This window comes from Petromyzon marinus, unplaced genomic scaffold, assembly GCF_048934315.1.
Source record: "Petromyzon marinus isolate PM22_M1 ecotype Great Lakes invasive population unplaced genomic scaffold, UKy_Petmar_22M1.pri1.0 PM_G_Scaffold_56, whole genome shotgun sequence".
In the NCBI taxonomy this organism is placed as follows: domain Eukaryota; kingdom Metazoa; phylum Chordata; class Hyperoartia; order Petromyzontiformes; family Petromyzontidae; genus Petromyzon; species Petromyzon marinus.
In genome coordinates, this window is record NW_027423009.1 from 1,309,184 (window position 1) to 1,327,065 (window position 17,882).

A 17,882-nucleotide genomic window follows, 5' to 3' on the forward strand; every position below is an offset into this window, starting at 1 on the left:
CAGACTTGAAACACGGTAGGACGAACTCCTCTGCCGTGGCAGATCACTGTTATAATTCAGTGGGCTCACATGACATTGACTTCTCCAAGACGGAGGTTCTTTGCAAACCAACCGGCTACCATGAGAGATTCGTTCATGAGGCCATTCACATATACAAGCACAGAGACAATTTCAACCGAGAAGATGGATTCTGGCTTAGTAACCATTGGAAAGATGTTTTAAACCATTTCCGTTCTTAATTAATTGTATTTTACGATGACCTTCAGACCGCAGCTCTTTCACCAGCATTGACTCTTAATACCTCTCACACCACGGTTAATGGTATGGTTTACAACATGGAGTATAATAGCGCCTCGCAGCTGTCTCTCTCCCCCTCCTCCGTTCCGACCTTGGATGGACTCGTCCGTCTGAACGGGGCCCGTAGCTATCCGTGTTGCTAAAGTTGAGGGTAAGAATCCACCCATTTTTTCGCCATATAGCATTGTGATATATAACGACTTATTGTTGGTAGCTTAGCTGATTGGAGAATATAGAGTTTATTGATAACATTAAGGTAATTTATATTTTAGTTTTTTATTGGTTCACTATGTAGTATTCATTATACATTGTATTGTATACCCAGTTACTGTGAATAGCTCAGATGTGTAGACCTTGACTTCAACATAGCCATTTCTGTGACCAGTCACTAGCTAATCACTCAGTTATTTCAATGCTAAATTCGCCTAGTTATTTCAATGCTAAATTCTCCTGTTTGATTTGTACTAGGTGCCTCGGTGAATGTGTATGCTCTGACTTTAAACATAGCTATTTCTGTGACCAGTTACAAGCTAATCACTCAGCTATTTCAATGCTAAATTCTATGCCTCATCCTTTGTCAAGGGGTGCCTCTGCAGATGTGTATGCTTTAACTTAGCTATTTCAATGCTAAATTCTATGCTAATTCCTTTGTCAAGGGGTGCCTCTGCGGATGTGTATGCTTTAACTTTAACATAGCCATTTCTGTGACCAGTCACAAGCTAATCACTCGGCCATTTCAATGCTAAATTATATGCTAATTCCTTTGTCAAGGCGCTTTGTTTCTTCTGACACAGCTTAAAGGTCGTGATCTGAACGTGGCTTTTTTTCACTCCAGCGCTGTCCTACCAGACAGTCTCGTCCCTTCACCTGATGAAGGCCGCTTGTGTTGTGGCCGAAACGTCGTGAGAATATTATTGTGTTATTTTATTTTATCAATTTATTATTTTATTCTCATTCTACGTGACTTTACCGAAAAACCAAAGAAGATGAATCCTTGCAGTCATGAAAGCTTTAAATCGAAATGTCCTCTTTGTCTTGCAGTTCGATGGCATTATGACAATAATAATAACAGTGACGATAAAAATTAATTTGCTTGCTTCATGCCGCTGCTGGTGGAAGGGATTCTACTCGAGTGAGCTCTAGAGAGGGTACTTGGCCTACTCTTCCACGCTGGCCAGACTTCTTTGAGAGGCGGGAGTACGGGGACACGCTTTGGCCCACCATAGCGACCTACCCATCGAATACCAGGCGAGGCGGTTAACATCTCACCACGGAGAGAGAGAGAGACACGCAAACTCCAAATATACAGCAGCAGCAGGCGTCAGGTTCGGGATCGAACCCACGACATCCTGTATACCAGGCGAGGTAGTTAACATCTCACAACGGAGAGAGACACGCAAACTCCAAATATACAGCAGCAGGCATCAGGGTCAGGATCGAACCCACGACTTCCTGTACACCAGGCGAGGTAGTCAACATCTATGCCACTGCGGTGCCCAAGTTGAGGAGTTGGTTGTCAACAGACACTCGCCGTCGCATTCGACGACGACTCAAAACTGATTTTCCTGCTAAAGAAGAGCGTCTCGAGGCATTTGGCTCTCATCTCCCGCTTACAACCCTGAGCCAGCGTGGGAATTCCACCTTCCTATGGCGGGGCCAAGTTTGCTCACAGGACAATGTCATTACATTCAGAGCGAGTGATTAAATCCAGCCGCTCGTACCAAACTGACCTTTTAAAACCAGAGGTAGGACCCCATCCATGGCCCTACGGCTTTGCTTCACAGAGGCCCACAGCCGCATGAGGACTGCCACGGGTGATTGTTATCCATCGCCGGGAGGCACTCATCGACTAAACGGCGCAGGGGTCTCAAGTCGCTCTCCCATCACCGCCTCGTCTGTTTGACATTTTTATTGAACTCGCTCCGTCTGTTGTTGACGTGTACTCAACAGACGTCTGCAATAACCGCGCACATACTTGCGGTGAACTTGCAAACGGAAACATCACGCTCCGGTAGTATGTGATGCACTGTCTTTGAAACGTATTGGCCTACACCAGAGACAGCCGTCTTTATGGCCCAGTCCCATCAGTGTCTGGCCAGAGAATGCCGAAAGGTGACCAGGACAAGGACAACGGCACTATCGGAGCGTTGATAGCTCGGAGGTGAACAGCAACACCATCGGGAAATATTGTTTTGCCAGTATCAAAAGTATTGAAAGATAAGAATAGGTTTTAGCCATTTCTGCCAATAACACAGGAGGCTTTATTTAAAGCTTTCGTGACTGCAGGGATTCATATTCTTGGTTCTTTTGGTAAAGTCACCACGTAGAAGGGAAAGAATAAAATTATAAAAATATAAAAAAACAATACAATTCTCACGACGTTTCGACTGCAACACCAAGCAATCGTCATCAGGTGTGAAAACCAGAGCAAGAAAATGTTCTTGCTGTGTTTTTTTCTTGCTGTGGTTTTCACACCTGATGATGATTGCTTTGTGTTGCAGTCGAAACGTCGTGAGAATTTTATTGTTTTATATTTTTATTATTTTATTGTTTCCCTTCTACATGGTGGTGACTTTACCAAAAGAACCAAGAATATGAATCCCTGCAGTCACGGAAGCTTTGAATCAAACCTCCTGTGTTATTGGCAGAAATGGCTAAAACCTATTCTTATCTTTCAATACTTTTGATACTGGCAAAACAATATTTCCCGATGGTGTAGCTGCTCACCCCCGAGCTATCAAGGCTCCGATAGTGCCGTTGTCCTTGTCCTGGTCACCTTTCGGCATTCTCTGGTGAGACACTGATGGGACTGGGCCATTAAGACGGCTGTCTCTGGTGCAGGCCAATACGTTTCAAAGACAGTGCATCACATACTACCAGAGCGTTATGTTTCCGTTTGCAAGTTCACCACAAGTATGTGCGTGGTTATTGCGGACGTGATTGCTTGTGTGAGGTTTCGTCTGTTTTAGTGTTTGAGCATCTTAACACCTCCTGTTTTAGTGCCAGAAAGGGGTCAAGCCTATTCTTGTTTTTCACACGGTGATCGACTTTGTTCGACGGTAGCGATCGGGGCGGTACGTTGGAACTTTCTCTCGCGCCCCGCGTGGCCGACTGCGCTAATCGGAGGTGCGTGAGGAGGCCTCCTCCTTGGCTTTTGTCTCTGACGTTGCGCTCGCCAGCTGCCCCCCCCCCCCCCCCCCACGGGTCGAGCATGAGGCCAGAAAACTTTGAAGCGGCTCAAGCTTTGAACTCTTTGGGACACCGGGGATGGCCTTCCTGAAACCGGGGAACGTTCGGCCAGTGCAGGACGTTTGGTAGCCCTGCGCCGCTGCGCTTGGGTTGTGAATGTTTGCACGTTGAACTTTTTCCGCGCCGTACGTAGCCGATCGTGCCAATAGGCGGTGTCGAATGGAGCGGCCGGCCGTCGCTGCTCTTGCCGCCGTCGACTGTGTAAATGTTAGCCGGTCGCGCCCGTGTCATCAATGCGGTCGTTTTGTTCTTTGCGTTTCCCACAATGCAGTGCACGAGATTTCGACGTCGGGGCCTTCCAGCGGAGGCGGCACCGCAAGTCCTCCGCGGAGCCGCGTGGCGACGGTGCCGCCCATCCCTGCGCAACTGCCGCAGGTGACGGTGGTGGTGATGGTGGTGGTAGCAGCAAGAGTGTTGGCAGTAGTGGTGGTGGTGGTGATAGTGGTGGGGAGCGGTGGTGCGGCGATTAGCGCTACGCAGCGCTACGAACCCGGCGACCCCGAGTTCGATTCCCGCTCACGGCCAACACCGGTGACGATTATCTGAACCGGTCCTGGGACTCCTCTCCTAGGTCGACTCAGCCTCAAATAATTAGCTGGTGCGGTGCGTAAAAACATCACCGCAGGCGGTCGGGCATGGTGCTGGCCACCCATCCCCTTGCGTGCCGTGCCGGCCTTCATAGCTGCTCGCGAACAGCACTTGCCCCTACAGTCTGTTAAAGTCTATACGGGGGGGTGGGGGATCTTTATATTTGTTGGCAGTGGTAGTGGCGACTGTGGTGGTGGCGTTGTTGTTGCTGATGGTAGTGGTGGTGAGCGGTGGCGGTTGGCGCACCGCACCTCCGATTAGCACGGTTGGCTCTGCACGGTTGGCGAAAGAGGTTCAACACTTGCAACGCTGCGCTCCACTCTTTAACGCCACCGCAGGACACGACCGACGTGAAACCGGGAGACGCGGCGCCCGCTGACGGCGGCGAGGGCGGCACCCGCGAGCCCGCATTCTGTCCCCCCACGCTCGCCCACGCCGTCCAGTGGCCCCAGCTGCCGCCGGGCAAGACGACGGAGAGGCCCTGTCCTGCGGGTGCCGTCGGTGAGTCCGCCCGCCCTCCGCCTCCGCCCGTCTCCCTCTGTCTCCCTCTGTCTCCGAGTCTCTATCTGCGTCTCTATCTCTCACGTCTCCCTCTGTCTCCCTCTGTCTCCGGGTCTCTAGCTGCGTCTCTGTCTCTCACGTCTCCCTCTGTCTCCCCCTGTCTCCGAGTCTCTATCTGCGTCTCTGCCTCTCACGTCTCCCTCTGTCTCCCCCTGTCTCCAGGTCTCTAGCTGCGTCTCTGTCTCTCACGTCTCCCTCTGTCTCCCCCTGTGTCCGAGTCTCTATCTGCGTCTCTGTCTCTCACGTCTCCCTCTGTCTCCCCCTGTCTCCGGGTCTCTAGCTGCGTCTCTGTCTCTCACGTCTCCCTCTGTCTCCCCCTGTCTCCGAGTCTCTATCTGTGTCTCTATCTCTCACGTCTCCCTCTGTATCCCCCTGTCTCCCCCTGTCTCCTGGTCTCTAGCTGCGTCTCTGTCTCTCACGTCTCCCTCTGTCTCCCCCTGTGTCCGAGTCTCTATCTGTGTCTCTATCTCTCACGTCTCCCTCTGTCTCCCTCTGTCTCCGGGTCTCTACCTGCGTCTCTATCTCTCACGTCTCCCTCTGTCTCCCCCTATCTCCGAGTCTCTATCTGCGTCTCTGTCTCTCACGTCTCCCTCTATCTCCGTGTCTCTGTCTCCCAAATCTTCCTCTGTATCAGTGTCTCTATCTGCGTGTCTGTTTCTCTCACATCTCCCTATCTCCATCTTTCTTTCTATTTATCTGTGTGTGTGTGTGTCTGTGTGTGTATCTGTGTATGCTGATGATTTGGTAATAGCTGCTCAGTCAGAGGAGGAGTTGGAGACGCTGCTGCTGAGACTGGAGCGTGCCACTAAGAGGTGGGGCCTTACCATCAGCCCCACCAAAACTAAGCACCTGCCTGGGTATTTTGTACCATCGGAGACTCCACCCCCACAACTCCCAATCGGTGATGGGGCAGTTGTGGAGAGAGTGGAGAGTTTCCCATACCTGCGCAGTGTGCTTATGACTGGCTCCAGTTTAACAGCAGAGGTCTCACTCCTAATCAGTCGAGCGGCAATATATTTTCTTCGGTTGCGTAACGCTGTGTGGAAGCTACCTGGTCTGTCGCTCCGCACTAAGCTTCAGGTCTTCTCGGCCACGGTCATTCCCTCCCTTCTCTACGCTTGCGAAACGTGGACCCCCCTAATGGAACATCTTCGCCGGTTAGAAACATTTAGGCTGGCCTGCCTACGATCCATCCTGGGTTTAACCAGACTGGATTGTGTGAGGAGCTCACAAATCCTTGAAAGATCTGGGCAGGGTCCCATCGGTGAGCTCCTCCGGCAGGCAAGGCTGCGATGGCTGGGTCATGTAGCCCGCATGCCCAGCTACCGCATGCCGAAACAGCTTTTGTTTGGCCGGATTGAGGGGGCTAAGCGGGCGCGGCACGGGCTAGAGAAGAGATGGAGTGATGTGGTACAGGAGGACGTGGAGCTGAGTGGACTTGCCGATGACTGGTACCAGCGGTGTCAAGATCGGCCTCTGTGAAGGAGGCTCGTGAAGGATGCTACTGGGCAGTTGGAGGCAGTCGCCCTCCAACAACAACGGAGGGCGGAGGAGCGACGCTCACAACAACGAGCGGAGCGCCGGGTGGCTAAAGCACAGCAGGTTGGCACAGTAGGGGGCACAGGTGGTGCATCAGCCAGTCATCTCAGTCAGTCGACCCGTGGCACCTGGGTCTGCCCAGTGACCTCCTGCCAGCGGGCGTTCAACACTTCACGTGGCCTCACGGTGCACATAGCCTGGCACAAGCGTCGTGGTGACGTCACCGCCACTTAGTGGCGAATGGCGGTTGTTGTTGTTGTTGTTGTACTAGGGAGACAATGGTCTATGTAGGCTACAGAGGGATCTGTGTGTGTGTGTGTACTGGAGAGACAATGGTCTATGTAGGCTATAGATGGATCTGTGTGTGTGTGTACTAGGGAGACAATGGTCTATGTAGGCTACAGAGGGATCTGTGTGTGTGTGTACTAGGGAGACAATGGTCTATGTAGGCTACAGAGGGATCTGTGTGTGTGTACTTAGGGAGACAATGGTCTATGTAGGCTACAGAGGGGTCTGTGTGTGTGTACTAGGGAGACAATGGTCTATGTAGGCTACAGAGGGATCTGTGTGTGTGTTCTAGGGAGACAATGGTGTATGTAGGCTACAGAGGGATCTGTGTGTGTGTGTGTGTACTGGGGAGACAATGGTCTATGTAGGTTACAGAGGGATCTGTGTGTGGGTGTGTGTACTAGGGAGACAATGGTCTATGTAGGCTACAGAGGGATCTTTGTGTGTGTGTGTACTGGGGAGACAATGGTCTATGTAGGCTACAGAGGGATCTGTGTGTGTGTGTACTGGGGAGACAATGGTCTATGTAGGCTACAGAGGGAGCTGTGTGTGTGTGTACTAGGGAAACAATGGTCTATGTAGGCTACAGAGGGATCTGTGTGTGTGTGTACTAGGGAGACAATGGTCTATGTAGGCTACAGAGGGATCTGTGTGTGTGTACTAGGGAAACAATGGTCTATGTAGGCTACAGAGGGATCTTTGTGTGTGTGTACTGGGGAGACAATGGTCTATGTAGGCTACAGAGGGATCTGTGTGTGTGTGTGTACTAGGGAGACAATGGTCTATGTAGGCTACAGAGGGATCTGTGTGTGTGTGTGTACTAGGGAGACAATGGTCTATGTAGGCTACAGAGGGATCTGTGTGTGTGTGTACTAGGGAGACACTGGTCTATGTAGGCTACAGAGGGATCTGTGTGTGTGTACTTAGGGAGACAATGGTCTATGTAGGCTACAGAGGGATCTGTGTGTGTGTGTATACTAGGGAGACAATGGTCTATGTAGGCTACAGGGGGATCTTTGTGTGTGTGTACTAGGGAGACAATGGTCTATGTAGGCTACAGAGGGATCTTTGTGTGTGTGTGTACTGGGGAGACAATGGTCTATGTAGGCTACAGAGGGATATTTGTGTGTGTGTGTACTGGGGAGACAATGGTCTATGTAGGCTACAGTGGGATCTGTGTGTGTGTGTACTGGGGAGACAATGGTCTATGTAGGCTACAGAGGGATCTGTGTGTGTGTGTGTACTGGGGAGACAATGGTCTATGTAGGCTACAGAGGGATCTTTGTGTGTGTGTGTGAACGCGTGCGTGTGTGGGTGTTTGTGCACACGCCGTGTGTGTGCGTGGATCAATCACGTGAGGTGGGGAGCGGCGATTCCACTGTTGGCGCACTGCGCTTCGAACCCGGCGATCTGAATTGGATTTTCCAGCCGCAGCATCGGTGGCGATTGATATCTGACCAGAGTCTTGGGCATCCCTTAGGTGAACTCAGACTAAATCGATGAATTTCCTATATGTGCAAATGTGTACGATTGCGTATTGTGCGTGTAAATGTGTGTGCCTTCTTTTATATGTAAATGTGCGTGATTGCATATTGATCATGTGTGAGAGTGTGTGTATGTGTGATTGCATATTGATTATGTGTGAGAGTGTGTGTATGTGTGATTGCATATTGATTATGTGTGAGAGTGTGTGTATGTGTGATTGCATATTGATTACGTGTGAGAGTGTGTGTATGTGTGATTGCATATTGATTATGTGTGAGAGTGTGTGTATGTGTGATTGCATATTGATTACGTGTGAGAGTGTGTGTATGTGTGATTGCATATTGATTATGTGTGAGAGTGTGTGTATGTGTGATCGCATATTGATTACGTGTGAGAGTGTGTGTATGTGTGATTGTATATTGATTACGTGTGAGAGTGTGTGTATGTGTGATTGCATATTGATTACGTGTGAGAGTGTGTGTATGTGTGATTGTATGTTGATTATGTGTGAGAGTGTGTGTATGTGTGATTGTATGTTGATTATGTGTGAGAGTGTGTGTATGTGTGATCGCATATTGATTACGTGTGAGAGTGTGTGTATGTGTGATTGTTTATTGATTACGTGTGAGAGTGTGTGTATGTATGATTGTATATTGACTATGTGTGAGAGTGTGTGTATGTGTGATCGTATATTGATTATGTGTGAGAGTGTGTGTATGTGTGATTGCATATTGATTATGTGTGAAAGTGTGTGTATGTGTGATCGTATGTTGATTATGTGTGAGAGTGTGTGTATGTGTGATCGTATATTGATTATGTGTGAGAGTGTGTGTATGTGTGATCGCATATTGATTATGTGTGAGAGTGTGTGTATGTGTGATTGTATGTTGATTACGTGTGAGAGTGTGTGTATGTGTGATTGTATGTTGATTATGTGTGAGAGTGTGTGTATGTGTGATTGCATATTGATTACGTGTGAGAGTGTGTGTATGTGTGATTGTATGTTGATTACGTGTGAGAGTGTGTGTATGTGTGATTGTATGTTGATTATGTGTGAGAGTGTGTGTATGTGTGATCGTATATTGATTATGTGTGAGAGTGTGTGTATGTGTGATCGCATATTGATTACGTGTGAGAGTGTGTGTATGTGTGATTGCATATTGATTATGTGAGAATGTGTGTATGTGTGATCGTATGTTGATTACGTGTGAGAGTGTGTGTATGTGTGATTGTATATTGATTATGTGTGAGAGTGTGTGTATGTGTGATTGTATATTGATTATGTGTGAGAGTGTGTGTATGCGTGATCGTATATTCGTATGTGTTGGTGGGCTATGAACCCATTGAACTGAGTTTGATTCCCGCTCGTGGCCAATATTGGTTCCGAACATACGAACCTACCCTGGGCTCTCCCCCGTGGTCTAGACGTTAACCACCTCGCCCGGTGGTCGTGGGTTCGATCCCAACGCTGACGCATTGCGGATTGAAGTTTTGCAAGTTTCGCTCCCCGTGGTCGCGTGGATTTTTCCCCGGGTCCTCCGGTTTTCCCCTCCACATTTGAGAATGGCCACGCGTCGTTTTGGGGGCGTTTGGCCGCCGCTACAAATTCCCGCGCGGTGATCCACTTTCGCCAGAGCCGTCAAATTCGTTCGCCAGGTGACTCCTGAAACAAAGGGGCTGTGCAGCTCAGTGGGCCTTGCCCGGCGGACTGCTGCAGACGTTGTTGGCGGTAACGCGGCGCGCTTTGTAAACAGCAGCACCGGAGATGCAAAGGCGACCGGCCGCCCACCCCATCGTGTGCCGTGCCGTCGCTCAGAGGCGTTCGCTAACGGCACTCGGCCCAGCGGCGTCTGTCAAGGGCCGCACGGGGGGAACTTTGTATCTGTGCGCGCGCACGCTTCAGGCACGGCGCTCTACACCTGCGATGCCGTCGGTGGAGCCTGGTCTGCCCGAGGGCCCGATTTGAGCAACTGCACTTCCGCCTGGGTGAACCGAATCGCGAAATGGGTGAGCCGTCAACTCCCCTGCTGCCTCCTTCACTGCCCTGCCTCTCCTCCCTGCCTCACCTCCCTCCCTCCCTGCCTCTCCTTTCCCCTCATGTGAGACACCAATCGAGTTGTCGTCGTCGTCACGGCCGTCGCAATGCCCGCAACGCCCCCCCCCCACCCACCATCTCGTCTCCTCTGCTCCGTCTGCTCGGCGGTCTTCGCCCCCCGCCTCGTCCGTCGCCTTCGGCTGCCGCCGGGCGTCGTTCCGTCACGGGGATGGCGTCCGTCAGCGAGCCCGTTCGTCCACTCCAAATCGAAATCGGACGCCTTCCGTGAATGATGAGAAAGTGAATCAAAAGAGAAGAAAAACTGTCTGAGCCGGCTAAACTATAGGGGATGGTAAACCTGATACAGCCACCGCGTTCAGCTTCACTCTGAGCTGGTGGTCTAGACAAGGCTGAGAACACCGTGACGTGCACCCGGGTACACGTCACGGTGTTCCGTCAATCACGCTCCATGTTCCGTCAATCACGCTCCGTGCCGTGTTGTGCAGCAATGCACTGCACACCACAGGGCTCCGCTCCATGTTCCGTCAAGCACGCTCCGTGCCGTGTTGTTGAGCAATGCACTGCACAACACAGGGCTCCGCTCCATGTTCCGTCAAGCACGCTCCGTGCCGTGTTGTTGAGCAATGCACTGCACAACACAGGGCTCCGCTCCATGTTCCGTCAAGCACGCTCCGTGCCGTGTTGTTGAGCAATGCACTGCACAACACAGGGCTCCGCTCCATGTTCCGTCAAGCACGCTCCGTGCCGTGTTGTTGAGCAATGCACTGCACAACACAGGGCTCCGCTCCATGTTCCGTCAAGCACGCTCCGTGCCGTGTTGTTGAGCAATGCACTGCACACCCCGTGCCCTCCCCCCTCCGTGCCCCCCCCCCCCCCGTTCCGGGGGCACGGGGGGTCGTCGTTGAATGACAAGTTGGGTGCCGTCCTCCTCCCTGTACACCGCCCCCCCCCCCCCCAGACGTTGGACCACTTGAGCCCCAGCTGCTCCTTCTGGAGCTACTCGTCCCACACCACGAGGGGCAACTGGTCGAGCCACGGCTGCGAGCCGCTGCCCAGCAACAGCAGCAGCGCGCACGCCGCCTGCTCCTGCGGCCACCTCAACAATTTGGCGGTGCTCGTGGCGAGGGGCCACGTCGAGGTGCCCAGAGATTCGGGAGGGGGGGGGTGATGGTGGTGCCCCTCGGCCCGCTGGTGGTGGCGGTGGTGATGGTGGTGGTAAAGTTTAGATGTAGTGGTGAGGGTGGTGAGGGTGGTGATTGGAGGTGATGGTGGTGATGGTGGTGGTAAAGAGGTGGTGATGAGGGTGGTGATTGGAGGTGATGGTGGTGGTGGTAAAGAGGTGGTGATGAGGGTGGTGATTGGAGGTGATGGTGGTGGTAAAGAGGTTGTGATGAGGGTGGTGAGGGTGGTGATTGGAGGTGATGAGGGTGATGGTGGTGGTAAAGAGGTGGTGATGAGGGTGGTGGTTGGAGGTGATGATGGTGGTGGTAAAGTGGTAGTAAAGAGGTGGTGATGAGGGTGGTGAGGGTGGTGATTGGAGGTGATGGTGGTGGTGATGTTGGTGGTAAAGAGGTGGTGATGAGGGTGTTGAGGGTGGTGATTGGAGGTGATGGTGGTGATGTTGGTGGTAAAGAAGTGGTGATGAGTGTGGTGAGGGTGGTGATTGGAGGTGATGGTGGTGATGGTGGTGGTGAGGGTGATGACGGTGGTGATTGGAGGTGATGATGGTGATGTTGGTGGTGGTCAAGTTTGGATGAGGAGGTGGTGGTAGTTGACTTGATAGTGGTAATGTTTATGTTGTGGGGGAGCGGTGGCCTGGCGGTTAGGGCGCTGCGCTACGAACCCAGCGACCCGAGTTCAATTCCCACTCACGACCACTAACTAATTATCTCAATCGACTCGGCCTCAAATCAGTAACTATTGCGGTGTGTAAACATCGCCACTTGGGAGACAAAGGCGGCCGGGCGTGGTGCTGGCCACCCACCCCCTCGTGTGCCGTTCCGGCCTTCATAGCTGCTAGTCGCTAACAGCACTTGCCCCTGCAGTCTGTTAAGGGCTATATTTGAAATCTCAATTGACAACTAATTTCTTTAAGCACTTTTTTCCGTTTAGTTTCCTTCCCCCGCACCCCCCACGAGCACGGCCGGCTACGGTACTTGGCCAAAGAAGTTCCCGATGCGTGCGTACGGCTGCCCACGGCACCCTCACACCCCTCCGTGTGTCCCGTGCCCGCGTATTGCCCGTGCGTGCCAGTACGGGCACCGCGCCCACGAGCTGCTGCTGCTGATGATCACGTGGGTGGGCGTGCTGGTGTCCCTCGTGTGCCTCGCCGTGGCCACGTTCACCTTCTGCTTCTTCCGCGGCCTCCAGAGTGACCGCAACACCGTTCACAAAAACTTATGCCTCAACCTGCTACTCGCCCAGCTGCTGTTCCTTGTGGGCATCGACAAGACTCAGTACACGGTGCGCCCGCCCGCCCCCCGCTCACGTTTAGTCACTTGCTTACCACTTTCTCTATTTTGCACTCGCTCCTGAAACAAATTGTTTAACAGCTCGGGGGGGGGGGGGGGCTTTGCCTGGGAAAATAAAAAAAATAGTTCATTTTTGTTCATGATTTGTTTACCTTTCCTCTACTTTGCACTCCTACCGCATTGTGTTGCTTTAAGTAAACTCGCTGACACCTGTGACCCCCCCTAACCGGTGGACGTCTGTCAGAAAAGAGCTTCTTGGCTCATCGGATTCCTCCCTCCACGTCCAAATAAAGATTCAGATTCAGTGTAACGCCACCGCCGCCCGCCCGCCCGGCTGCCCCCCGCCACCGCGCCGGCTCCGCAGGTGGCGTGCCCCGTGCTGGCGGCGCTGCTGCACCTGCTCTTCCTGGCGGCGTTTGCGTGGATGTTCCTGGAGGGCGTGCAGCTCTACCTCATGCTGGTGGAGGTGTTCGAGGGGCGCCGCTCTCGCCGCAAGTACTTCTACCTCCTGGGCTACGGCCTGCCGCTCGCCGTCGTCGGGGTCTGCCTCGCCGTCGACCGCACGGGCTACGGCACCGAGCGAGCGTGAGCCCCCTGTCGTCCCTCTTCGCCGCCGGGCCGGCCGGCGCGCCGGGCTTACTAACCGGAGCGCGGTGTCGCCGGTTCACGCCTGGTGTTGCCACCTGGCGCCCGGGCTTACTAACCGGTGCCCGGCCTTGCCGGCTGGCGCCCGGTCTCACCAGGTGTCCTCGCATACAACAAATGACACAAATGTCCCCCAATGTTACCAGATGGGTGCTCAAGTGCAACTGAACGGTGGCAAATGTTACCAGATGCCGGCAAATGAAACCGGATGCATGGACGCGCTATCCCGGCCTGTCAGGCTAACCAGGCGATCGTTTGTCCTTTGTTCCGCCTGCAGCTGTTGGCTCCGGACCGACAATCATTTCATCTGGAGTTTCCTTGCGCCCGTGGCCACCATCATCCTCGTGAGTTCCGTGCGTGCGCGTCGTGCCGGGGGTGGGAGATGGGCGGGCGGGTCGCCGTGTCTGCTGCTCGACATGCGCATAGCGTGACGGGTCCCGCGATGAATCTGATGCGATTCCCACGTTCGTCTTGAGCGTGAATTCCCGAAATCGTCTCGTGCCAAAATCCCGTCTCGTGCCCAAATTGCAGGCGGGCACCTCCGATTGCCACGCTAACGCCAGTACGTACGTACGTGCGTTGAACTTCTTTCCCACCGTACGTAGCCAACCGTGCTAGTCGGAGGCGCTAGCCCGCCTGCAACAGTCCGGCGCACGTGCGCGCGCGCTCTGCTTCGTGCGCGTGTCTGTTTCCCGTCCCATTTGTCCCCATGTTGATGCCTCCCTGCCGGTTCTAAAATTGTGACGTGAGCGTATCGTTGGGGGACGAGTTGCAGACGTGCCAGCAGCTTTCGTGCCTGTGGGGGTGTTTCGAGGATGCAACGTCGCTCCGTGCGGGTAGGGAACCAGAGAACCCGGAGAAAAACCCACCTTGTATACGACGAGGGGATGATGCTGCAACAACAACAAAACTCAACGCCACACGGGTGGATTCAATCCACTTGCACTCTACATCTGCAGAACGTGAAAACCACAGCAAATTTTCCTGCCGTGGTTTCCGCACTTGACGATGATTGCTTGTGTTGCGGTCGAAACGTCGTGAGAATTTTATTGTTTTGTATTTTTATTATTTTATTGTTACCCTTCTACGTGACTGTTCATGATTATTAATGAGGGGGGGCTGGTCAACGTGGAGTGACGTCACGAGCGTTACCGGCAGACATGATTATTGTAGGTAGAGGCATCCACTGATATTTACATCATTAAATTCACCCCCCTCTGATATTCGCACCTGATATGCTCAGTGACGACATCACCTCTACGCCTCCGTTTAAGACCAAAACAGCAGGAGGAATCCTCCGCAATTCTGGCTATCGCCTGACGATGGTGGCTGTTGTTGTTGTAATTACTGGCGAAACGTCACCCTGCTCGAATTGTAAATGTTGCTGTGGGTTTACTCTCGAACACACCGGTGCGCTGAACTAGCGACGAATTGTCAGGTTCTGTTTACGCGACAAAGCTTACTGATTGTCCGTGGTCGGGTGGGGGTGGTGACGGGCTTAACGACACGTAATCTAACCCAACAAAAAACAACGTCTTATGGACTTGTTGACTCGTATGCGCGGTGCGTGTGTGGTGTCACAGGTGAACTTCGTGTTCCTGCTGATGACTCTGTACAAGATGGTGCAGCATTCGGCGCCACTCAAGCCCGAGAGCATTAAGTGAGTGAGGTGGCTGGGTGTGGGGGGGGGGGGTTAGGGGGGAGAGGGGCGAGGGGGGGGTTCATCACTTAAAGCGACCGCATTTTCTGTGAGGTTCAGCCGGGACACACGGTGGGTGAAGCTGGCTGTTCCCGCGCCAGCCCACTCTTCACATTAGGGCCCTCCCTTGCCTTTTCGTTTGACCAACTGGGCCCCAGCCACCCGTGATTGCACCTGGAGTGTTCCGGTGTCGCGAGCGAATGTTGGTGGTTCTCAGCCGCGGTTGCCAATGACCCCTGCGCAAAAATGTAATTGTCGTTTAAAATTCGGGTTTCGCTTTTAACGAGCTCCGTCCAGCTCTCGGGGGACCATCGGTTCGCTTTGACCCACCGTGTAACGATCGCCCTTTGCAAGGGATTTATAAATCACGCGCCTGCTTGCATTAGTTTAAACCTTTCCCGTTCCGGTGATGTACGTAGGTGTAACGTCATCCGGTTTTTCTTCCGATTCCGTTCCCATGACCTACGTGTGTGTCGTCAAAACGAAACCGAAAGAAAAACTAAAATAAAATAACTTTATCGAGACCGTTGCTCCCACCATCCATCCCTTTGTCCATCCAATCCGTCTGACTCATCATCCAACCCGTCCCATGTAGCAAATGAGCTTTCCTGCACAGCAACAGAACTCCACGCAGTGGCGATGTCGGAGTGGGCCCTCGGTGCCCATAGATGATGCCCTCTCAAAAGTGCTCGCGTTCGGTGACACCGACTGACAGCGCTGGCATTCCCACTGGCGGTGTGACTCCCGTGTCTGTGGGGCAGATGGTTTAATCGCTCCGTATGCGTTCGTCTCTCCAGCCATGCATCTGTCCGTTTGTCTGCTCGTTCATCCGGCGATCCGTCCATTTAACTGTCAGTCTGATCCACCTCCCAAAACGTCAATCTGTCTGTCCATCCATCGTGGTGGCTAGGAGATGTTAACTCCCTCGGCTGGTATACAGGAGGTCATGGGTTCGAACCCGACCCTGACATTGCCTGTTGCTGCTGCTGTATATTTGGAGCTTGAATGTTCTCCCTCTGTCTCATCATCATCATCATCAGCACGGTGGCTAGGAGATGTTAACTCCCTCGGCTGGTATACAGGAGGTCATGGGTTCGAACCCGACCCTGACATTGCCTGCTGCTGCTGTATATTTGGAGCTTGAATGTTCTCCCCGTGGTTGCGTGAATTTTTTTCTCGGGGTCCTCCGTGTCTTTTCCCTTCACATTAAGAAGCGTGTGCTTAGAGCGTTTGGCCGCTATAAATGTCTACGTTTTGCTCATGTGACAAACCTTACCAATTGGCTTGTCTTACTCATGGACTTTTAAATTTTGATTCTAATCTCACTTCTTCAGAACTGCATTTTTGTGTTTTTAGTTAGTTAGTCCTTCCCCCGCACCTCCGATGAGCACTGTTGGCTACGTACGGCGCGAACGAAGTTCAACGTTCAGAGCGAAACCTTGGATTGCGAGTAACTTGGTCTGCGAGTGTTTTGCAAGACGAGCAACACATTGTTTAAATATAAATATTCACTTGATGAACGAGCGAGGGTCTTAGCAATACGAGCGGCAGCACGTGTAGACGCTTCGTACTGCCGAGCGTCACGTGATCACAACTGACGTACGAGTGCTTTGGATTACAAACACGTTTCCGGAACGAATTGTGCTCGCAATCCCAAGGTTTTACTGTACGTCGATACGCACGTAACGTGTCGCGTGGGTCGGTAAGTTCACGACGACGACGATAATAACGACGATGACGACAACGCTACGCGATGGCAAATATTTACCACGGCGCTCGCTTTTTTGCCGGCCGTTGTTATCGTTCGTTTTTGTTCTTCCTTGCCCACAGGTCCTGCGCGCTGGGGGGCGTGGCGCTGCTGTGCCTCCTCGGCCTCACCTGGGTGTTCGGGTTCCTCTTCATTGACAAGGCCACTCTGGTCATGGCCTACCTCTTCATCATCTTCAACTCCTTCCAGGGCATGTTCATCTTCATCTTCCACTGCGCTCTGCAGATGAAGGTGCCCAACCCCCTCTTCCCGTCACGCCGTTTTTTTTTTGCTTCGACGTGGAAGTGCGCCCAGAAATCTTGACAACTCGTGAGGCCCACTGAGCTCTGTGGCTCTTTTTCAAAATCTTAAACAATTTTAAACTGGAGGCGGAATCCAAAGAGCCACAAAGCTCTTTCTCGCAGATGTCCAGTCATGGCACGGGGTCAGAGCATGACAACGCAAACTCCAAATATGCAGCAGCAGCAGCAGGCGTCGTCAAGGTCGAGATCGAACTCACGACCTCCTGTAGACCAGGCGAGGTAGTTAACATCTCATAGCCATTGTGATAATGATGAGAGAGACACAAAAAACTCCAAATATACAGCAGCAAGCGTCGTCAAGGTCTGGATAGAACTCACGACCTCCTGTATACCAGGCGAGGTAGTTAACATCTCATAGCCACCGTGATGATGATGAGAGAGACACAAAAAACTCCAAATATACAGCAGCAGCAGGCATCGTCAGGGTCTGGATCGAACCCACGACCTCCTGCGGACCAGGCGAGGTAGTTAACATCTCATAGCCACCGTGATGATGATGAGAGAGAGATGCAGACTCCAAATATACAGCAGCAGCAGCAGAAGCGTTGGCAAGGTCTGGATCGAACCCTGACCGTAACCCCTGACTCTAAAACGCAAGCTTCAACACCGTATAACCCTAACTCTAGGCCTGGCTTGAACTCTGACCCCCAACCCCTCGCCTCTTACCCGTGCAAGGTGTGCAAGGAGTACAGAAAGTGCTTGGGGCACGCCGAGTGCTGCCGAACCTGGGGCGACCACTTCTCTTACGACTCGTGGCTCTCCAGCAGCAAACGCTGCTCTTCCAACGCGCAGGTACGCACGCACGCTGCATGCACTACACACCATACACACACTACGCACACTGCAACAACAACAACAACCGCTGCTCTCCCAACGCGCAGGTACGCACGCACGCTACACGCACTACACACCATACACACACTACGCACACTGC

At 52.6% G+C, this 17,882-nt stretch overlaps 1 protein-coding gene across 1 annotated transcript in view; it reads left to right on the plus strand.

Annotated features, from left to right (window-relative positions):
* The window catches only part of LOC142918185 (adhesion G protein-coupled receptor L3-like), a 38,438-nt gene that overhangs the window by 15,498 nt on the left and 5,058 nt on the right, over positions 1–17,882 (plus strand). Inside the window, exons 4-13 of the mRNA XM_076062311.1 lie at positions 3,818–3,921; positions 4,473–4,635; positions 9,911–10,014; positions 11,022–11,201; positions 12,176–12,526; positions 12,899–13,119; positions 13,457–13,523; positions 14,763–14,839; positions 16,709–16,877; positions 17,624–17,740. Coding sequence (XP_075918426.1) covers positions 3,818–3,921; positions 4,473–4,635; positions 9,911–10,014; positions 11,022–11,201; positions 12,176–12,526; positions 12,899–13,119; positions 13,457–13,523; positions 14,763–14,839; positions 16,709–16,877; positions 17,624–17,740 — 1,553 coding nt within the window. The remainder of the gene's footprint in view (positions 1–3,817; positions 3,922–4,472; positions 4,636–9,910; positions 10,015–11,021; positions 11,202–12,175; positions 12,527–12,898; positions 13,120–13,456; positions 13,524–14,762; positions 14,840–16,708; positions 16,878–17,623; positions 17,741–17,882) is intronic.